Genomic DNA, 23,682 nt, shown 5'->3' with positions numbered 1-23,682 from the left:
TTTCTATTGAGTTTTTATTTGATGATTTATGTTAGTAAATAGTTTATTTTGTAAGATTTGTTGTTGCTACGCAGTTTACTTAGCTTTAATCAAGCTATAAGCTAGTCTATATGTATTTAGCTTGTCTATAAGTTTACTTAAAGGAAGATTGTTAAAAATCTAGTTACTATGGATTCTTTTTCTTTGAGTTTAAGGAGTGATGTCATTTTTTAATGATCATCTTCAAGTTTTAATGGGTTCATTGGTCATGAAACTTATATTCAGCAAGGCATTGACACTGAATTTCAATTTCTTCTTTTTCGGATGAATAAAAGTTTAAAATATCGATTAAAATTTACATCGAACTTCTTTTCTGCAAACACTTGTGAAGTATAACATTTCATAAAAACTTCAATAAGTTTTCAGCCAAAATTGTCAAATTCAAGTTGTCCTCGAGCTCTGCTTACACGCGAATCATAGTTTAGTATGAAAATGTGGATTTCACTACCAAAGCTTTAAGTAGTCGGCAAAGTTTAAAGAAATGCAGTTCTAAACTGATGAAATTTCACTCGTAAAATTAAGATTAACGACCTTTTCAACGACGGACATGAAAAATTGCACAACTTTTATTACTTTTCACTTAGGTATTTTAGATATTTTCAAACGTATATTTGCGCTATACTGCTGAATAGGGGGCGTCTAATCAACAAGCATTAAGATCCTATAGATGTAAACAGTCTTGGACAGGGTTGGCGAAGCTGTCCCGCACAGTAATAGACGTCGTATGTGTCACGGCACACTAGGCAGTCAGTCGAGACATACCACTAGATGCGCTGAAAATAAAATGTTTCTCACCACTGTTCTAGAACAAAGACACAACAAAATCATAAAAAATTTGGAAAATCAGTAAATTTGAGTTTTTTTACAGCACACTAGACGAAGATTTCTCAAGTAAATCTTAGTCATTTTAGGGTACTATACTAGTATGTGACATGAGTATATTCAAGATTCGGGTCTATTCCTGATCTCAAATCGAATGCATTTGATACTCAACTCACAACTCGATTTATAGCGATCTTCTTAGTGATTACGGAGAGTACTACATGAAAGCAATCACTGTTGGACCAACTAGTCGGATCGATAGCTTCTTTTGCAGATGACATCTGAAGTGATCAAAGCTTTCATATAAAATTCACATCAGTCCAAATGAAAATAATCTCTTATTTACAGAAATCGCACCTAATTATTCTCAGTGTACAGCTGACGGAGACTTTCGATTACAAAAACAATACAAAATCTCTCATCCAACAAGCTTCTAACATGAGAAAAAAAGAAGAAATTTTTTTTTATTTATTTTTTTCCTCTTCTTTACTTTTATTTTCTCCTCTCTTCTCCACACTTTGTCTCATTCTCCTGTGTCAGAACATTAAAAAAAATATAATAAAATTTTTTAGTCTTTCAACAATCGTTGAATAAGTCAGTGATGAGTTTACTTTATCGTTGATTACGGGTGGAATCAAATTGAGTCGCGTAAACAATGCAGAGAATAATTTTGCTGACAATAATATCCAATTTATGCTTACAATGCATTTCACATCCACATCCGTCAGTGCAGAATGTTGAGATTGTTGATGTTGAAAGTGATGGAAGTAATCAGAGTGATAATTATGAGCGTGTATTCGTTAAAATAGCACAAAATTACAGAAAAATAAATGAAAAGCAAAAGTCATCAGGTCATCATGATACCAGCTATAAATCATCAACAAACTGTGGATATGAGGTAAAAGTTCCCGTCAATTTCATATTTAAGGTTTGAGTCAAATTTCATTGTGATAAGTGTATTGTGGATTGAAAATAAAAGTGAGAATTATTATCATCATAATGTCATTTAACTTTGTACGAATTTGATAGTGATTGTCTGTGGATTGAGCTATTCAAACCGCTAATGTTATCGCAATAGAAATGGAATTGTGTTTTCAAAATTAACGATGATAATACACAAAATGTGAATCATTCTGGATTTGGAAATTCTTTGTGTAGTTATGAATGTAAATTTTATGACATCCATTGAATATTTTGATGCTGGACTTTGAAATTAACAGCTGATTTGCAGCTGATCAAGTTACTCTGTAAAATATTGTGAATTTGAAATTCAGATAGCTCGTTCTTTATTTTTGTAAGGGTTGAGAATATGCCAACTGTCGTATAATATTCAAATTATATTTCAAAACTGCAATTAGTTGATTTTTTCCCCTACACATATATATTTTAGTCTGTTGTTGAACTCCGAAGAATAAACATTATCCATGCTTAAATCTGTCAGGATGTTGTTTAATTATATTTATTTGCGAATTCCACAGTTAGCTATCACAAAAATCATCAAAGAACACCAAGAACTAGATATTTTCATAAAATGTATATTTTTGATAAACAATGAAGATACAATTTCAATTTTTAACACAAATATCAATGGATACTTGATTTTCTAGATTAGGTTGGTTAAATTAGTAAGTCATTGAGCATTTATAGTGATTCTGCACTAACAAAAGTCATCAGAAAAGTGTAAAATTTGTAAATTAAAATGTGAAAATTTCCTTTCATAGTGTTAGTGTTTACATTAAATTCAAATTTTTGACAATTAAGAATTCTGACAGTTTTGTTGAAAAATATGTCGATTGAGTAAAGAAGGCACTTTATAGCTGTTTAAAGACAATTTAATGTCCAGTTAATGACTAGTTCTAACGTATTATTGTCCACTAAGTTTGGATAAAACTTAAGATTGTCAATAGTTGAGTTTCTAGACTCTAGATTGTCATTTATTTAAAGCAATCAAGTATTTTCTTCATGAAAGTCTATAAATTTGCATCCTAATTCATAGGCTAGACTTACAAAAATATCTAAATTCCAGAGAAAGAAGCAATAAATCCACAAAAACTTCTTGAAAAAACCAAATTCAGTAGATCAATCGAGATCAAAAACAAATTAAAACTGAAATAATCCAAAAATAAAAAGCTCCAATCAAAAATAATCCCATAACAGCATAAACATTCAATTCAATATCAGTTTTGTAAACATAAACAATTTCAATTCATCAATCTACGTTTAAATATTTTTATTATTTTTAAACAAAAAAAAAATATATATATATATAAATCATTTCGAATACAAATCACATAATCCCAACACCAACTTATGTAAATGTGACATTTATTGTTTTTTCATCAAATTTTATTTTATCAATTTAATCTCTCATCAAGTAAGCATGCATTGAATGTTGGACGATGTGAGAAAAATATTTTATGCATAGACAAGGATGAGATGATAAAAAAAAAAAAATAAGCGAGGATGCTCGTAAATCTATATTTGATATGACTCTATGGATTTATTTATAATTTGATATTTAAATTCGATCTAAAATCCCAATTTTTTTGACCCACAGTCGTGTCCAAAAATAAAGCCTGACATGATAAATGTGCACTTAGTTGCCCATACGCATGATGACGTCGGATGGCTAAAAACAGTCGATCAATATTACTATGGAAGTAAGTATAGAAAATGAAATTTATGCATGACGTCGATTTGACATTTTTTTTTTATCGCTGATTCTTATTCAACCGGCAAAAAAAAAAGGTTTCTCGCTGACTATGCGAGAGAGAGTAGAACTTTTATTGAATAATCACATTTGTGCCGGTTACAATCAACAAACGTTTTTATTTTGTGCGAATGAGAATCTAAAGAAGAATTCTCTCGTTTTAAATTATTGGAAGTTACACTCAATTTAAGGTTTTTATTCTCTGTGTAGTATACTGAGTATTGAGAATGTTTACTAGAATATTTAAATTGAAACTTTGAGTTAGTTATCATTTTGGATGACATATGGCAGCGATGGGTGAATTGTGTGTTCCCAAACATTTTTGGAATTTTCCTAAACCGCATACAGTATACAGTTTGGTCGTTGCTTACCATTAAGGTTTGAAGTGGCAAAAAAAGTTACCCACCACTAGCAAATGGTAATAAAACCCAATATTGAACCAGTTTCATACTAAATTCATTTTTTCATTGATCTGACATCGACCTGGTGTCAAAGATTTTTCCTTTTATCCTCTCTTGAACATTAGTTTCATTCTTTTAGCAGAAATCCTGGCACAGGTTGAAATGTTTTGCATATGACGTTTAAGAGAGGATATAACAAGAACCAATTCACTTGGCATCATAGGCTCTCGATACATGATCGACATCGAAACAATCAGCGCATACTAATGACGTGGGTTATCAGTATACTTAGATGTCTATCATATCGAGATATTTCAAGAATTAATCTAAACTACTTAAATTTCTATTATAAATATACATTCGGCATCAAAAAGTGGAAACTCCTATAAATCCCAGTATTTCCTGACATGATTTTTGAAATCACGTTCGATATTCCTAAGCTAGCATCAACTCTAAGAGCAATATCAAAACGATTTGTAAGGGGATTTTAGAGATCATTTCAGGAAGTGCTGGGATTTTTAGAGAAATTTGAGAGATTCAACTAGAGTTTTCAATCCCGGGATTAAGGTGCATGATATCCTGGGATTAAGTTGCATGCAATCTTGGAATCAATCTTAAGATTCAGTACATTTTGATTCAAGGAATTAGAAACAAAAGCTTCCACGCCTTGTGCCTTGTGCTCACTGAATGGGCAATGGACGAATGGACAACATCTCATGTCTGTGTCTATCTTAAATATTAAAGAATTTCTCCTTTAAAAATGTTAAAATATCCTTAAAACCATCAAGATGTCTTTCCTTCCGCACGTGTCAAAAACTACAATTGAAAATGGAACAGAAGAAGAAAAAAACAAATAAAATTTGATGACAATCTAACACAATTTCCTCAATTCCAAACATTGAAAAATAATTTTATTTTACATTTAACACAAACGAACTTGTACTTTATGTCTGTTCCATTCTCATGCTTTTGCACCCTCAACTAAAACTATGTTGACTATACCAAAAGAAGAAGTTTCTTTATTTATGTTGAATTTCGACACAATTTTCTTATCATTTATATCCGTAAACAGGCAAAGGACTTATACAAAAAGCAGGCGTTCAGTATATCCTTGACACAGTTGTACAAGCACTTCTTCAAGATCCATCAAAAAGGTTCATTTATGTCGAGTCAGGTATTAATTTCCTCAACTTATCTAGTTATCATCATTTAGATCTAATAAATAATCGTCCATGTAGCATTTTTCGAAAAGTGGTGGCGGGAACAAGACGATAAATTAAAAGAGCAAGTGAAGATGCTTGTAAATGAGGGTCGACTTGAATTCATTGGCGGTGCATGGTCGATGAATGATGAGGCAACAACACATTATCAGAGTATTGTTGATCAATTTTCATGGGGTTTGAGATTCCTTAATGATACATTTGGTCAATGTGGGCGTCCACGTGTTGGGTAAATGACTGATATTTATGAGCCTTTAATTTCCATACTTAATGGATATTTTTTTTTTGTTCGTTTGGTAATGTAGATGGCAGATAGATCCGTTTGGTCATTCAAGAGAACAAGCATCATTGTTTGCTAGAATGGGATTCGATGGAATGTTTATTGGACGTTTGGATTATCAGGATAAATTGAATCGATTGATGAATAAATCAGCAGAAATGATATGGAAATCGAGTGCTAATTTAGGTGAGTAGCAACAATATTAGGGGGGTATTGGAGGAATATTAGAGGTGTGGATTACAATTGATCAGTACGGCCAACGAAGGAAGCAAGTAAGTATCATGGATCATGACCTAGCACTGGCCCAGGCCCTGACCCTGACCCTGGTCTTAGCTCAGGTCCTGACCCTGGTCTTGGCTCAGGTCCTGACCCTGGTCTTAGCTCAGGTCCTGACCCTGGTCTTGGCTCAGGTTCTGACCCTGGTCTTGGCTCAGGTCCTGACCCAGGCCTTGGCCCAGGTTCTGATACTGACCTTGACTCTGACCTTGGCCATGGCTCTAGCTCAGGTTAGGAACTTTTTGAGAATCGGGGACCCTCTTTTGGTGATCATAACACTTTCCGCGCCTGAATTCGCCCCTGATGAGTATTACAGATGATTAATCAGTTATGGAACTTTCTAATTTTCATTTGAAATGCACCAAATGCAGCGATTTTAATCCATAGACACTAAAATATCCTCTAATTCCACAGATAACACAGACTTGTTCACTGGCGTTCTCTACAATAATTACGGACCACCAAATGGATTTTGCTTTGATATTCTGTGTGATGATGAGCCAATAATTGATGATAAGCATAGTCCGGACTATAACGTCGATAGGCGGGTAAGTCAATCATGTTTAAAATATTCATTGTCCGACTAAAATTTGACATTCTTTTTTTGTGTGCTAATGTTCCCTTGTTTTTTTATGCTTAATTTTAATTGTATCCAAACAAAAAGGTGACGGAATTTGTAAATTATATTAAATTACAATCAGATCTTTATCGTACGAATAACATTATTCTCACAATGGGTGGCGATTTTACGTACATGGATGCCCATGTCTATTACAAAAATTTGGATAAACTTATAAGGTAAAGAGATGCTCAATTTTTATTAATTGCTGTTTTTATTGATATAATTTATGGATGAAGATTCAATAAGGAGAGATGATTTATTGTGTGAGAACATTAATGCATGCAATTAAATGACATGGTTATTGTAAAGACTTTCCATAATTTTTCGTGTAACATGAAAAGTTTAATCTGCGCTTGAAATCGAGTATGACTTTAAGAGATGTAACGGCAAAATCTGCAGTAGGAATTGCGTATTAAGTTTTTTTTGGGATAAACTTGTTTTTTATACACTTAACCTGAATATTTTTTTTTATTCCATGCTGACTTATCATGTACAGGTCGATATCCTTATGTTTCATTACCAAATACTCGTGACATTCGTTTAAGAGTTATGTATTGTATGATAATATGCATTTTATGTGAGCAACTATGTAAAGACAGAGTTGTTAAAGTAATCCCGAGCGACATTATACGGCAAATTGTATTTTCACTGAAAAATGAATCAAAATCAGTCTATCATAAGTAGTGACGACAGAGTAATTTTACATACGACTTAATAGTAATACGACGACGCATGTGAATTGTCATTGTCAACAGCCTCCTTTCTCTTTAGTCTAAACTCCTAAGTCAAAAACCAGAGCGTAGTCGCCATGACACGTTCCTTTATGTGAAGATGTTCTATCGACTCCTTAATGGCTGTTTTTGGCAACTAAAGAGTCGTTAGACAAGCTTCCGGATGTGTTTGACTGCCGTATGCTCATCAACTATATATGTATTACTCCTATCGATATTTAGAGCTGAATATTAACTGAAATCACACCGAACAGTAGTGAAACCTTCTATAATTTGGTTGACAACTTTGAAAATCAATCTTCTATAGTTTCAAAAACAAATGCTACAGTAACTCCATTCTAAACCAAAATGAATCAAAATTAAGTCTTAAATTTAAACTAATTAATTACACAAAAATCAAAATGAAACTAGCGTGCCTACATAAATCAAATAGACTTTACAAAATTCATAAGAAGCCCCGTCCATAAAGCGAGATAATTAATTAATTCGTTTTTCATTAGAATTTGCTTGTCACTTACAATCAAGTGAAAATTTAGCTCCATCATTCATCATCTTCTCTCTATTAAATTTCATCCATTAATGTCGTTTTATTTTCAATTTTCTTCTTCTTCTTTGTTCATGTCACAAAAAATTAAATGAAAAAAAGAGGTAAAATCGCACATGTCGCTGTGATAATCAGAGTTGCAAAACAGGCACATGTGACAGGCAAGAAAAGTTCAATTTCTTGATCATTTGTATGGTTTTGTAAGAAAACCTTACAAATTATCAAGATTTTGTAAGAAAACCATACAAATTATCAAGATTTTGTAAGAAAACCTTACAAATTACCAAAAAATTGATCAGTTTCTTACAAAACCATATAAATTACCAAGAAATTGAACGGTTTTTGCCTGTCACATGTTACAAAACCATACAAATTATCAAGAATTTGTACTGTTTTTGCTTATCACAGGTGCCTGTTTTGCAACTCTGGTAATAACAATTAAAATCATCATAGAAGATGATGAGAGACAAAAAAAAAGAAAGTCAAATTTTGGTACATAATGAGTTCTTTGCTTGTTTAATTAAACAGTCAGTCAGTTCTTCCATCTACTGCTCACATATTTTTTCTTTTATTACATCTATTTTGAAATCTTTCACATTTTCATCATACACAGGTCGATGACTTTGTAAGTTATATTATGAATATGTCTCAAGCATACAATACCCGTAATGTCATCATCACAATGGGTGAGGATTTCAATTATCAGGTGGCACAAATGTGGTTTAAAAACCTCGACAAGTTGATAAAGTAAGGAGGAGTAGAGTATGATGAAATAGCATAGATAATGATATAAAATCCATGAATGTGACATGAACAAAAGAAAAGAATAAATATTGCGAATATGTAGTAAGGTTGTCGCACAACCGAGCGACACTTGAGCGACACAGTGTTGTAGTTTGTGATTTCCAGGAAGGGTCAGATACTCCAAAAGAACAGTCATTACTGTACTTATAGTAATTGCATGAAAAGTACAGTATGGCCAGTACTGGACATAGGAGTATCTGACTCTTGACTTTCATGTGACTGTCACTGTCTTTTTCAGTGGTGAGCAACCTGGGTGCCTTGGGACACTAAGAAATATCACGAACCGTATGGTGTGTGCGGTTTTGGTCAATGCTTACTACCAAGATGTGCCGCGAAAAATAACAGGTTGTCCACCACTGGCTTATTTTGTGTCGCTCGGAGCAGTAGTTGATGGAATTAAACTTTAAATTGTAAAATTTTCAAAAAAAATGGTCAGCAATATAAACCCAAATAAAATTCTTAAATTAAGGATTCGAACCTTCAAATTTATCAAATTTGAAATATTTGCGTTTTCTGATGTTGCATTCCTTCGATCTTAAAGTACATGCAATTTTCTCCATGTTTAAATTGAATCAGGAGAATATGTCAGTTCCCCTGACTTCAACTCTTACTACACATCTGATTCCATCACTACTGCAGCGACAACTTCATCAAAATTCTCTAAAAACCTCACAATAACCTCTCAATTCCCTCCAGATACACAAACAAACGCCAAGCAGATGGACTAAATGTAAATCTCTTCTATTCAACACCATCATGCTACCTTAAATCACTATACGATGCAGGCATAACATGGCCAACAAAAACTGATGACTTCTTTCCATATGCAAGTGATCCGCATGCATATTGGACTGGCTATTTCTCATCTCGTCCAACAATTAAGCGATTTGAGAGAGTCGGCAATCATTACTTACAAATATGCAAGCAGCTATCAGCAACAGCAAAAGTTCAAGAGAATTTCTTTGATGGACATTTAAAAGTATTGAGAATGGCAATGGGTATTATGCAACATCATGACGCCGTAACTGGAACCGAAAAGCAACATGTTGCAAATGATTATAGTCGAAGATTAGATCTGGCCATTGAGGCATGTGGTTTTAATATAAAATCATCGCTTAATCAATTTGTAACTAACAAATCGCCTCCAATACCATCGACATCAGAGAGCAGTAAAAAGTCAAGCCACATGTCAATGGTCGAATCAAATTATTGGGATTTACAATTCGAGTCATGTCTTAATTTGAATATATCTATATGTAACATATCAGAGAATTCTAATCAATTTATGGTTACTGTTTATAATCCATTGGCACATGCAACATATCAATATGTTCGTATGCCTGTGTCTGGTACAAAATATGAAGTTCGTGACTATCGTAATATCATTGTACCATCACAATTAGTATCAATTCCCAATAGCGTTAAATCAATTGACTATCGTTCGAGTACTTCCAACAATGAAATTGTCTTTCAAGCAACCGAAGTTCCAGCATTTGGCTATAAATCTTACTTTGTGTCTCGTATAATGAATGAAATTGAGCCAAGTGTAATACAAATATCAAGACGACATAAACGTAAACCAGAGCCAGTTGTTATTGGTAATGAGCATGTGAATGTGACATTTGATGTCAATGGACTATTGTCACAAATATGTGTATCAGATGGTACTTGTAGTAAAATATCACAAAAATTCCTTTATTATAAAGGTGCAGTTGGTAACAATGAAATATTTGAGAATAGATCATCAGGTGCATATATCTTTCGTCCTGAGCCAAAATCATCCGAGAAGGAGATTGCAAAGCGTGCAACAATTGATGTCATAAAAGGTGAACAAGTTGATGAAGTTCACCAAACATTCAACGAGTGGTTAAGTCAGGTCGTACGTATTTATAAGACGGAAAATTTTGTTGAATTTGAGTGGCTTGTTGGACCAATTCCAATTGATGATGGTGCTGGTAAAGAGATTATATCACGATTTTATACAGTCATGAAAACAGATGGTGTCTTCTACACTGATTCTAATGGACGTGAAATGTTGAAAAGAAAGCGTAATCATCGTGATACTTGGAAGGTTGATATAAAGGAACCAGTGGCTGGAAATTATTATCCAATAAATACAAAAATAGCGATTGAAGATAAGGTACATCGTTTGGCTGTATTGACAGATCGTGCACAAGGTGGGTCGAGTCTTTATGATGGTACGGTGGAACTGATGGTAAGTATAGATTGAAGCTTCACTTATATGAGTGTTTTTGTGCGATTTTTTTGAAAATTCGAGTTTTTCGACATTAGATTGTCGAAAAATTCGAACATTTCGAACACATTTTAAAATAAAAATTTACGTTACAAAGAAAAATAGAAGTAACGGTCAAAAAAAATTTGAATTTTAACCACAAAATTTTTTTTGAAAAAATTAACGGTCATTTTTGATACAGCCACACTCTGCCTTAAGCAATTGACAAAAATTATTTGAATTTTACACAAGCTTCCAGTTGCTCGTGCATGTCATTTTGAAATTATCAAGTTCACTTCTCTTGCGAGAGCAGCACAAATTGCACAAAAACAAGCCTTTTAACACAAAAATTAGCATGTAATTCCATCTCTCCCCTAAATTTTCACTAGATTCATCGCAGGCTATTACATGACGATGCTTTTGGCGTTGGTGAAGCACTGAATGAGACAGCATATGGCGGTAAAGGATTGATTGCGCGTGGAAAACATTATTTAATTTACGGTAAGAAAACAAATGAATCTCCAACGCTCGAGGGACGAGAACGTTTACTGCAAAATCGTGTATTGATTCCTAATTGGCTGTTCTTTGATGATGTATCGAGCATTAGCTATGATGATTGGACGAAAAAATATTCGAATATTGTAAGTTTATTTCTGCTTTTTTTTTCCTCACTTAATTTCTACTTCCTTTATTTTTTTTTGTTGTACTTCCATTCTTATCTCAATTGATCATGATGATGGAGAGAAAAAGAAGTGAAATTTGCGTTCCTTTTGGGGATGATTTTATGCTAAATCATGGTTTAATAATGAAATTTGAGTATCAGAGAATGAATGTTTGCTAGACTTAATGGAAATTCTTACATTTTTTTTGTGTGCATTGAGAAAAAGTTTCGAGGTTTTTTTTCCTCAATCGCGGGATTCTTTTTAATGAAATATTGAACAGATTTTTCACGGTATTTACATTATTGGAATCAGCAAATGCAGGAAAATTGAGGTTATTTTTAAGATTCTTGAGCAATTCTTTGAGTCAAATCAGATTCAGACTTCAGATTCAGTTGTGGCATTCAAATGAATTTATTCTGATAGGTAGAGAATTGAAGACCGTAGAATAAAGGGGGGTTCATTCATAAATGACGTCCACAGTTAACACAGATTCCACAGACGTAGCACAGTAAATATTTAGCTGTTCATATCTAAACTTACTTATTTACTTCGCTGGCCGTACAGATCAAGTGTAATTCATGGCCTCCCTCAGTCGGTTCTGAAGCTGGCTAGCGCTTGCCAATATCCAATTATAAGTGTTCAGATCTAAAACATCCTTATAATCCCTAGTGGACAGAAATACGTTAAAAATAGTTGATGACTAGTTAATATCCAGTTAGTCTAAATTACTTTTGTCCACCCAGATGGACTGTGGCGGGGGTTCGAATTCTCGGCTTACAATATTTCATCAAATGAATTTTAACTAATTTTTGAATCTTGGAGTTGTTGATTTAAATACAGTGATGGCCAACATGTATGCCGCGACACACTAGTGTGTAATAGATTGTCTATGACTGAATCTAGAGATCTAAATTATAAAGCGTAATTACTGAATAACGAGATCTCGAATCGAGATTCGAGCCCTCGGGGACTCGAACCCACATCCTGTGATTTATGGTCGCATGATCCAACCATCATTACCACTGAGCTGCTATCGAGGGTTATTCGAGTGTTTTGCAAAGTGTTATATTGATATACTTCTCGCAATGATACACCGATGATAGTCAGTTACATGATTCCTATTCCAACAGAAGTCAATCGACTATTCGAGTTCGAATATGAAAGAAATTTGATGAATTACAGACTTTTCTAGGTCAGGGAAGCTTAATGTGCTAATTTTCTCTATAGACAGTAATGCACAGCATACGTTAATTGCACAGCATATGCACACATCACTTCCGAACGACCCCAAAAACTAAAATTGAATTTTACATTTTCTAAATTAAATTCGAACCAGCCTTCAATTTAACTGAATTTAATCTCCTGTCAAAAAAATAGCTTCCTTCATTAAAATCTCCACGTTCAAATTCTATCCGATACCCAGTGATTCAATTATCTTCTTTACATATCATGCAAATTCGCATAATCATCATCTAATCTCTTCCATCCTTCAATCTCTTCTTATTCTTTGTTGTATGTTAACCTAAAAATCTTCGGTTTTTTTCAGCATTCATCTATTGGATTGTCTTTACCACAAAATGTCTATTTCATGACATTTGAGCCATGGAAAGATGGTACATTCTTAATTCGATTTGAGCATTTATTGGAGAAAAACGAGGATCCGGAGCTATCAAAAGCCGTGAGATTTAATTTAACGGATGTCTTTCCAGGCTATGATATTGAGTTGAATGAAGTCACATTATCAGCAAATCAATGGATTGGTGAATTACAGCGATTGCATTTCAAATCGGAAGGTGATCTTGATGATATAAATTTAATAGATAGTGATAAGCTTAAGCCTGTAATTGACATGGAAATAACACTTGATCCAATGGAAATGAGGACATTTGTGATGACTATGTCGGCTAAAGTTTAGATATAAGTTAATCTTATCGAGTCAATTGGATTGAACATTATGATTCCAATATTTGTGTAAATATAATGTGACAATCTGACTGGTTCCTTTCCACAGACTGTAATAAATTCCAATAAAATGACTTTTGTTCTTTTTATACTCGAAGATGAGTTTTTGAGTTTCTTGATTTATTTACTTCCATTTCAACAATAATAATACTAGGAATAATAAGTAATCTATTGTACAAATAAGTATATATCAATGCCTTGATTTGTAGTAAAAAACAGAATCTTTGTTCATTATTTTGAGCACTTGCGAGGGTTTCGTAGTGTGAGACGAGAGGTTTATTACATCCTTTTGCAATAGCAAAGCATTCTAAGGTAGAAAAGAAATAATAAAATGCTAAAAATTTACATCCCATCCAGACGTCTCATCTGGTGGTGTCTCATAATCAGGTGTAAATGTGTCAAAGTTTGACAAGTCGAGTGGTCCATTAACGCATGATATTCTCGGCGGTTTGAGCGTCAAGTTTGCTAAATTCTCAAAGTCAAAACCTTGAAACCATCTGTAAATAAAGGTAAGGATGATATACATTAGACAGTCATTAAATATTTTGTTTGATGAAGCATTAAGTTTTGAATGAATTAGTGTGAGTTTGTTCAGCTGTGATTTATGTATGGAAGCGCAGTTATTTTGGATTGATGGATAAGCTGATTTGCTGACGGACAGACTGACGGACAGACAGACTGACAGACTGACGGACAAGACAAAAGACGGACGGACAAACAGGCAATATAAGGACGATAGAATGCTCATCATCAAAGCAAGCCGACACAAGTCATATTAAAGAAACTTGACGAAACATCCTTAAAAGTCAAGCCTAATGTATACACATATGTTTATGTCATGAACTCATCAAGATTATTTTTATCGCTACAAAATCTCTCTCTTTTTTCCAATTAATCCATTAGCTCAAAATAAACATTGACAACATAAACAGCCAAAAAAAGGCAGCATATAAAAAAATTATAATCCAATTAACTTACTTGTGCTTTCGTATATCATCAATTCCGTTACGTTGATAACCTAATCTATCTGTCGGTATATCGCGGCATAATTTCTTTATTAAGCTTATAGCAGATCTAGACACGTGTCGTGGATATTCAATTGCGTCAATTCCTTTCAATATCAAATTGTACGTTTTGAGTGGATCATTGGATGTAAATGGCGGTGTACCGGTAATTAATTCACTGATTAATATTCCTAATGCCCAATAATCTACAGCTCTATCATGTCCTTTATTAAGTATGATTTCGGGCGCTACATATTCTGTATATCCACAGTGGATATGAAAGTGAAAAGAGAAATAAAGAAAGCAGCATAAAGTTACAGACTAAGTAAAAAGTTTTTATGTTAAGAAGCTTACCAGGCGTACCACAGAATGTAAAAGTTTTTGTCGAATATCCAATTTGTTTTGCAAAGCCAAAATCCACAAGCTTTACATATCCATTCGATGTGAGCATTAAATTTTCAGGTTTTAAATCACGATAAATAATTCCACGTCCATGTAAATATTCAAATGCTTCAAGAACACATCCAATTATAAATTGAGTAGTTGTTTCATCAAATCGTCCTTGATTTCTTAAAATTGTCCATACTTCACCGCCTAGACATGCCTCGAGTAGTAAATAAATGTATTTTGTATCACGAAATGTACGATAAAGGCTACACACAAAGGGACAATCGGCACCTGCAAAGATCTATCAATAAAAGTATTCAAGAATTTTTTGGAAGTAACTTACATGACAGCATAATTTTCCTCTCATTAAAGACATGCTCTTCCTGCTTTGTTTCGACAATATGAACCTTCTTCATCTGTTTTAATGCAAATACATTTAATGTCGTGTCTTTTGTGTGTTTAACAAGCAAAACCCTCCCGAAACCTCCAATACCGATTGTAGCCAGTGAAACAAGATCCGATAGTTCCATATTTTCATATTCTATAAAGAAAAAATGTAAATTTAAGGAATGGATATGTTATGTATAGATATTGTGAAATAATGCAAAAAAAAGGGTGTTGGATGTAAATGAAGAAATGAGGTCTCGTGTTTGGCCTTTATGCTATTTTTATAATCGAAGGATGTGGCATTTATTGTTTTTTTTTGTTGCTTTTTTGGCCAGTGGCGGTGTGTGATTTATGGAATATAGCTTTAAAGATTCATTTGAGATTGAATGGGATTTAAAAGAAGGAATAAGCTTGAATATCCTTAATATTGTCAGAGTTGCCTGTTTGAGGATATAAATATTTAGAGATTTCCGGGTAGTACTAATGTGGGTTAATTCATTGTCATTATCTAGAACTCAAATAGTATGCAGCAATAAGCAGTTTAGCAAAAGGAAAGGTCAAATTAAGAATTGAATCAAATGGTCGATGCTGATGTACACAGACGGTTGTATCAAGGAAAAACCTCAAGAAGTCTTCAAGAAATGACTGTAAATATGTATTAGAACCCTAAATTAAAGCTTATGTATGCCCTAGAGTACGAAGAATGGAATCTGGGGTGTCGAACCAAATATAGGCGATTCTGCCAGTGGGAGAGTGAGACCTATGTGGTCAAACGGCAAGGCTTCAAACCAGCAATCTGCATCACTTTCTTATGAGTACTTGGGTTCGATTCCCACCAGAGACTGGATCTCTGAATCATTAAATAGAGCAGTTTTGTCCAAACTGCAGGCCGTGACACACAAGAGTGCTGCATCCACATGTCGGATGTAGTTTCAGGCATGACTTTCAACCACCAAGTTGTACCTTGGCGCAAAAAAGTTTGGGACAACAATGAAATTGAGTATTGTCGATACTACAAAGATTCTTTAGGAATTTTAGAATTCCCGTTTCCGCCAAGTTTTGGGAATCGGGAATCGGGAACGGGAATCCAGGGAAAATTCTCGTTTTTGGAAACCCTAGGATTCACAAAATGCTCATGATACTTCAGAAAGAAAGCGACGAACTTTTAAAGTCACAAGCTCGAATGCTTAATGGCACGACGCCAAAAATCAAGATTCAAGCTTGTTTTATATCAAAATTCATAAAGCCATCAATAAAAACACATTAACCAATTCTTCAACTCCACTGGATGTATTCCAAAAAACTCCAACCTCACATAACAACAGCAATTTCAAGAGTATGAAGTATGAAGTATGAAGTATGAAATAAGAAACCGGAGAGTACAACAAACCTTTTAGAAAATCACTTCGTTCAATGATGGGTATTTGTTTGTTTTTAAGGTTCTTGATTGCATAAATTCGATCCTTATCACCATAATCCCTTTGATGTAACTCTATTAAGTCACCAATATGCTGATTAAATGATTCACGATCGAGTGTTAGACATTCAACGCCTGGACTTAAGGCAATAATATTTGCTGTTCTTTTGTCTTCCTTTATTAATGCTTGTTCACCAAAATAGTCACCACGACCAAGTGTACGAATTTCTTCTTCCTTTATGCTGCCTACAAAAGTTCAAAATGTGAATCAAAAAAACCCGTTAAATAAGCATGAATAATTTACCTGGTATGCGTTGAGTTACTTTCACAGATCCTTGACTAATTAAAAAGAAAGTATCACCCCGAGCACCTTGTCGTATGATGTAAGCATCAGATGGATAAAATTCCTAATTAGTTGAATAAATAATGCAAAAATAATAATAAATACTTCCTCATTCCGTATCATGAATATTTCAAGTTTTTATGTGATGAGAGAATTAGACTGGATATTAATAATGGGAAAGAAGAGTTTTGTGGATGGAAAGAAACAATAAAGTTCTTCATGAGAAATTTTTCTGAGGTTTTTGTGTGGAACTTTTTAATTATTAAGTCTGTATTCACAATTAAAGACTTAAAGATTTGCTTGATGTATGCTTGATGTATGCTGCATATAAATTAAAATAGCATGCTGGTTGGACAATTCCGGAAATAACAATATTAATAATAGTTCCTTATGGAATGTGAGGAATGAATGTCAAAGGTTGCTATGGTTTTAACTCTCAAAAGTATGTAACATTAGGAATCTAGTAAGGAACTCAAAATTCACTTTCATAATTTTATCATTTACTTTTCAGGATTTGTTCATGTATGATGTCTATCATTTTGAGTGTTAAGTGAGAATTGCAGCTATGTGGCATCAACATGTTAAAACCAGAGTGTGGCTTTCTCAAAAACGACAGTTAATTTTTTTCAAAAAAAAATATTTTTGTCGCTAAAATTCAAATTTTTTTTGACCGTTACTTATACTTTTCTTCGTAACGTAAATTTTTATTTTAAAATAAATTTAGTTCGAAATGTTCGATTTTTTCGACAGTCAAATGTCGACGAATTCGAATTTGAGACGGTCACACTCTGTTTAAAACAGACCTAATCATATACATAACCTCAAAAATTTCACAATTTCCACAACTTATGAACAAATCCCACAAAAAAGTCTCTCGAAAAAGAGAGCCTCAAGTGCCACGATTCACGAGAGTCAGCATAAATATGTATACATATGCCACGGAATAAGATGAACATGAAGAGGTAAGAAAAGTAAATAACTTCCATGTGTGTTGAGGATGAGAACGTAACAAAACATTAGATGAAAAATATGAAAAATAAGCGGAAGTGTGTAAGATTGTGTAAATATGTGGTTTAATTTGCTTCCTCATTATACTTTACCAGTTCAAGTACGTCAGCAATTTTACAGAGAACATCCTCACTCAGGTTCTTTAATAATGAAACAGATCTAAGAAATTTGACATTTTCTTCGATTCTTTGTAAGCCAGTGCGCATCATGATTTGCTGAAAGGCACGTCTGTCGAGAACCCATACGCGTGAGTATGGCTTGATGGCTGTAAGGAGAATAACAAGTAAATAAGTTAGTGTACATAGAGTTTATAGAGAATTGTATGATATGGGTTTGGGTACGGAGCGCATTTTCTGGGTTCATAGCTTTATATAGCTATTTGCACAGTGCAGTTGACTACTTGAAGCTTATTAGGGTTCGTACATAACTTTAGGTCATCAGACTAAGACGAGCTATAAGGTACAGATCAAAACTAAAGACCTGTGCATCTAAAATGCAAGAAATGCAAGTCTGAGGTTCTTCACCGACCCATAAGACTGCCAAAACAGCCAACTGCACCTAGTCTTCAACTCGACAATATCTAATCAGCCATAATAAACCCAGAACCTTAATGTCCTCAAACAAATGCACAAAAAAATCTAATTGAACGCCAGAATAAGCACAATCATGCAAATAAAAAGTAACCATACCTTTAATTGAAGCTGTTCGTCGACAATTATATAAAATTGCCAATTCACCAAAGGCCTTTCCAGATGATAAAGTTCCCAGAACTTTGCCATTCACCTCTATTTCAAATTCACCATCTGCCGATACATACAAATGATTTCCCGGCTCATTCTCACGTATTACATATTCGCCAGCATCCACACTACGACTATACATTGATTCGACAAGTTCACGAACTTGTACACAATCGAGATGCTTTAGGAAGTCATTATCGGAAATTGCATCCTTTATTTGTTGCTTGGATCTGTTGTGGCAAAGAAAAAAATGAAAGAATAAATTTTATTTTGTACTTTTTGCTGTGTACATGAGTGTGGGGAGGAAGAAAAAAATTTGTGGAAATGAAGTCGGATGTTCACAATTATGGAAAGGAAAAAATTTCATATTTCCATTAATAAATGTTGCTTTTTTCTGTTGTATTGAATGGTCTAACACAAATTTGAATCAATTCGATTCTTGAGGTTCTATGCTGTTTCTATAGCTTCTAGTTCTATGGAAAGCCTAGACTTAAATCGTACGAGGCATAAGATTCATGGCATTTCCTAAAACTTTGGGGCATACTAGTGTACCGCGGCACAAAGGTTGTCCACCACTGGTTTAATCGGTAAATTTTAGGCTTTTATATTAGAAATTGACAAATTTAATGGGGAAGCAAAAGTCTGACTTCGAAACTAACCAAATGTCAAGTGTGGCTCAATGTCATGCTTTTCGTTAGAAGAACACGCTTAACGACTAAGCTATGAGCTGGGATAAGTAATTTTAAAGATAGAATAATAGTCTATCCAAAACTTGACTGAAGAGTGGCAGCCTCAGAATACTAAGCAGAACTTACCAAGGTGATATGCATTAGGTTTAGTCTTATTAGTGTGCAACCCAATCGATATAATGAATTTAATGGCAGATGTTCAAAGGTTGTCCACCTCTGCCAGTCTAAAATATAGTGAATGCTCGAGAAACTGACTACTCATTGGGCTCGTCTTAGTAAGGACCTAGCTTCCTAAATCTGAATTTCTCAATAACTTCCCAAAATCAACATAACCTAGACATCCATATTAAGGTTTCCCAAAGTCTCGGTCTTGAACAAATTCTCGAGATCGGGACCGAGACCGAGATCAACACTGAGACTACCCAAGAAGTCTTGGGTAGTCAAGAACCCTTACTCTTAATAGCAACACTGCATATATATACATAAACTCCCATTCCCAACTACTTTTTCATACACAAAAAAAAAACTTCACATCCGTTATGCCATCATGTCGACAAATTTTGAAGTGTTATATCCAGTTACAATCTCTACTTGAAAAATTAATTAAATTAATAATAAAAACCTTGTGACTCACTTAAAATCCTTTTCATATTTCCTTATCAAAATGTCACTCGAATGTCCAATAAAGCTAGCGTCACAGCTTTCGCCCGAAACACCTTGCTTCTTAATATTATTAGGTTGATTAAGACTGTTGATATGTTGCTGATGATGATGATAATTATAATGATGACTAATATGATTATTGTGCTGTAATGGGAGTGGCATAGATGCAATTGATGTGACGGAAGACTTGACGCTATCATAATAATTCTCATTTTGATTGCCGTTGTTAAATGTTGATGTTGTCGTCGTCGTTCCAACTATTCCACTCGCTGCTTGTAGACTTGACAAATTACATTCATTACATTTTAGATTTCTTATCGCTTGTTGATGCAGGACACTCTATATATATTTATATATTTATTTGCGTATCGTATTTTTTGTAAGTGTGTCCCAATGTAAATACATAAATCACAGAGATAATGGGAAATGATTTTTTTTTTTTTTGGATAGGATGCAACGAAATCAAAATTAAGATTGTTGACATTTGAAAAGAAACAAAAAATGTAAAATAATTAAAATAATAAGGATAATAAAGCTTGATTGTATAATTATTTAGATTTTTTTGGATATTTGGATTAAAGTGCCTTGCTGTAGTGACTTGTCTGCTCATTTACTGTAGTATGAAATATTAAAGTACTAATGATTAATTTTGTTAATTTATCTTGAGATTGTTTATGAGAGAAGCATTTTTGAGACATAGACAGGGTTTTTAGATAGGATGTAGCAATTCTGTATCTATGGATTGTCTATAAACAATATTGAGCCAATGGTGGAACAAAGAGTTTCTAAATTAGTATGATTCTTAGATTTTTTTGGTACTCAACGAAAGCACAGGGTGTAGAAATGGCCGATAACCCAGCATCAAGTCGACTGGGCTCTGACCTGAGCTCAAATTCGGTTTGAAGCCTAAGTTACATTTGCCTGAGGTCGCATTTTGTCCATTTCTTCCATATGTGCTTTCTGCAATTAAACTGATACTTATTCATCCTAATTCGTCTCATATATCCAAAATCATTCACAGCCTGGAGCCTGGAAAACAGGACTTTGGTTTGGAAACCAGGACTGTGGCCAAATTGGATGTATTTCGACCTTAGACTGGATCAGTGATTTGCCACTTTTTATTTTTCGTGGCACACCTTGATGGTAAACCAGGACCGAATTTGCACTCGGCTTACGGTTCATAGCATCTCCAAGAATTTTTGGTGGCACACTATTGCGTCGGGGTGTGCAACCTCAACACTGGACTAGACTTATACCGACTTGGGACATGATTTTTCGCCTTTATTACGTCGTATTCCTTCCAATTACACTGACTGATCTGAGTAATATCTAGGCTAAGGACTTGGTCACTGACTCTTATCAAACATCCCATTTGTCCCTCCCGCTCCCTGACAAAATAATACTAACGGCATCTTAACAGAACTACCAAACAGAAAATATCAAAAGCATGTCAATCAATCATAGATCTAGATTCATTATTGTACTAAAATGACAATAGATGAAGATGAAAACAACAACAGAAGGTCATGTCACTGATTTTTGGGATGATAATTTATAGTTAAAGATATCCGATATGGGCTCTCTATGGGTTGATAATTGTGTCATTGAAAGACAAGAATGATGGTTGATATTTATGGCTTTGAGGCTGACAATTTTCTATTTTTAGTTTCCAATGAAGACGATGCTATCAGTCATCTTAGTGATATTTTTGGAATCTGATTTGTTTGCTCAAAACATTCATTAAATTTCTGTCAATAAATCGTTCATTTACTCTTAAGCTTTGATTTTGTGCGACTTAAACTTGTTTGAACTGTTATTGATTATCAATGATTGATGAATTAAACTTTGTGGAGTTTATTAATAGATGCTTAATATTTCATTACTGTTTATCTGATTTCCGCAATAAGCTACAAAAAAGACTTTAAAATTCAATCACGTCAATGGCTTAAAATGCTTGAGAATGAGTCATTTCAAGATAGGTGCAGATTGGAATTGAGGTTGGCAAGCAGACTGTATGTGTAATTGGAATGAAAGGAGGCAATGGCCCTTAAATCCGTTCTATAATAAGTAGACGGACCCTATTTAGTTCTATTCATTTTCAGTCCTAATTCTTCAGACCCTACTTCCCGTTAAAAATCAATTGAAATTTATATGAAATGTTATACTTCACAAGTGAAAGCAGAAAATAATCGCATGTAAATTTTAAAAACTGATCAAAATTTGAATAAAAAGTTATACTTCACAAGTGCCAGCAGAAAATCTTATCATAAGTAAACAACACCCCTGTAAATCCACATTAAATACAGCAAAAACCAGATATCCTTTAAACACAAAATTCACCCAAAATAGAACAAAAAATTTCCCAAGAATAATACAAAAGCCTCCATTTCACTGTATATCCATTTCCACCTTTGAATGACATTATCAATGCTAACTTAGATACAACATAATCCGCCTTATCTGTTTCACCTCTCAATGTGTCACAGCCTAAGCATTAAAGTTTCAAAATTGATAGATGTGATAAGCAAGCTAGTATATCCAATGAATTGATAGCAACGACAAAAAAGTAGGAAGAAGGAGAGAGTGAGAGAGATGAATGACAAAAAATTAAATACAAATGGTAAGCATAGCAAGAAAAAAGTGGACATTCGGTATTGTCGTATCATTTAGAAAAAAACAGGAAACGAGAAGGAAAATCAATGAGATGGAAGAGTAGACATAGAATGAAGGTTGGAGGTAGGACAATGATGAGAAAGAAGGAAACTAGTATAGACGTCGTCACTTGTGACAGACGGAAGCGCATATTCGACAGACAGACTGACGGACAGACAGACTGACGGACAGACTGACGGACAGACTGACGGACAGACTGACGGACAGACTGACGGACAGACTGACGGACAGACTGACGGACAGACTGACGGACAGACTGACGGTCAGACTGACGGACAGACTGACGGACAGACTGACGGACAGACTGACGGACAGACTGACGGACAGACTGACGGACAGACTGACGGACAGACAGACGGACAGACTGACGGACAAACCAAACCGACGGACAAACCGACGGACAGACTGACGGACAGACTGACGGACAGACTGACGGACAGACTGACGGACAGACTGACGGACAGACTGACGGACAGACTGACGGACAGACTGACGGATAGACGGACAAAGTGAGAACAATATTGTCATTTCCATTAAGGAAAATGGACATAAAAATGAATGATGATGTTATAGTTGAAATGTCTCTATTTGTCCACTTTTTCTCCATCAGACACGGACTCTGTGGATTTCAATTTCTCTTTATTGTTTACATTATTCGATACATTATCAACTTGTCTGCACACACTATATATTTGCTTCTATTTGCTTCATCTATCCCAATGTTTGAACTTCCATAGACATTTCCTTCTTTTATTGGCTTTTAAAGTCATTTAGTTTATTTTAATGTTGTTTAATCCTCAAATATAAGAATAATCTAGAATATTTTTCACTTTATTTGAAGTAAGTCTGCTTTTTTTTGTCATCTATTCTTATCACATCATTTATATTTGTACAACATGTGACACAATAGTCACAGAATTATAGTGTTCATGTTCTGATAACAACGAGGCCATTGTGTGAGAAGAATTTGTTTCCTCTGTGGATAAGTTTTGTTCATAAAACTTTAATAGATGGAAAAAAAGGAAGTAAATTTATTACGCATGAGGGAGGTTGTGGGAAATGGCT

At 34.2% G+C, this 23,682-nt stretch overlaps 2 protein-coding genes across 9 annotated transcripts in view; one reads left to right on the top strand and one right to left on the bottom strand.

The window, feature by feature from the left end:
• The first annotated feature begins 1,427 nt into the window (after window positions 1–1,427).
• LOC139093794 (lysosomal alpha-mannosidase-like) lies at window positions 1,428–13,403 on the top strand. 2 transcript variants are annotated; one of them, XM_070644628.1, is made up of 10 exons: window positions 1,428–1,759; window positions 3,419–3,521; window positions 5,045–5,146; window positions 5,211–5,421; window positions 5,498–5,658; window positions 6,163–6,296; window positions 8,259–8,392; window positions 9,146–10,664; window positions 11,072–11,323; window positions 12,891–13,403. In XM_070644628.1, the coding sequence occupies exons 1-10, from the start codon at window positions 1,517–1,519 to the stop codon at window positions 13,257–13,259; spliced, it is 3,228 nt and encodes a 1,075-aa protein (XP_070500729.1). In that variant the 5' UTR covers window positions 1,428–1,516; the 3' UTR covers window positions 13,260–13,403. The 2 variants fall into 2 exon arrangements, with proteins under 2 accessions (XP_070500729.1, XP_070500728.1); XM_070644627.1 differs by lacking the exon at window positions 8,259–8,392 and adding an exon at window positions 6,413–6,546.
• Window positions 13,404–13,529: 126 nt separating this feature from the next.
• The window catches only part of Pkg21D (Protein kinase, cGMP-dependent at 21D), a 71,949-nt gene continuing 61,796 nt past the window's right edge, over window positions 13,530–23,682 (bottom strand). For all 7 annotated transcript variants that reach the window (XM_070644624.1, XM_070644622.1, XM_070644621.1 and 4 more), the window contains 9 exons: window positions 19,916–20,283; window positions 18,542–18,822; window positions 17,945–18,117; window positions 16,806–16,908; window positions 16,475–16,747; window positions 15,041–15,238; window positions 14,665–14,988; window positions 14,285–14,567; window positions 13,530–13,803 (listed from right to left, as the gene is read on the bottom strand). In XM_070644624.1, the coding sequence (XP_070500725.1) occupies window positions 13,641–13,803; window positions 14,285–14,567; window positions 14,665–14,988; window positions 15,041–15,238; window positions 16,475–16,747; window positions 16,806–16,908; window positions 17,945–18,117; window positions 18,542–18,822; window positions 19,916–20,283 (2,166 nt within the window). In that variant the 3' untranslated portion in view covers window positions 13,530–13,640. The remainder of the gene's footprint in view (window positions 13,804–14,284; window positions 14,568–14,664; window positions 14,989–15,040; window positions 15,239–16,474; window positions 16,748–16,805; window positions 16,909–17,944; window positions 18,118–18,541; window positions 18,823–19,915; window positions 20,284–23,682) is intronic.

The sequence above is a fragment of the Chironomus tepperi genome, unplaced genomic scaffold (assembly GCF_022539635.2).
Source record: "Chironomus tepperi strain 1889 unplaced genomic scaffold, CSIRO-AGI_Ctep_v1 contig_337, whole genome shotgun sequence".
In the NCBI taxonomy this organism is placed as follows: domain Eukaryota; kingdom Metazoa; phylum Arthropoda; class Insecta; order Diptera; family Chironomidae; genus Chironomus; species Chironomus tepperi.
This window is presented reverse-complemented; position numbering and strand designations above follow the sequence as displayed.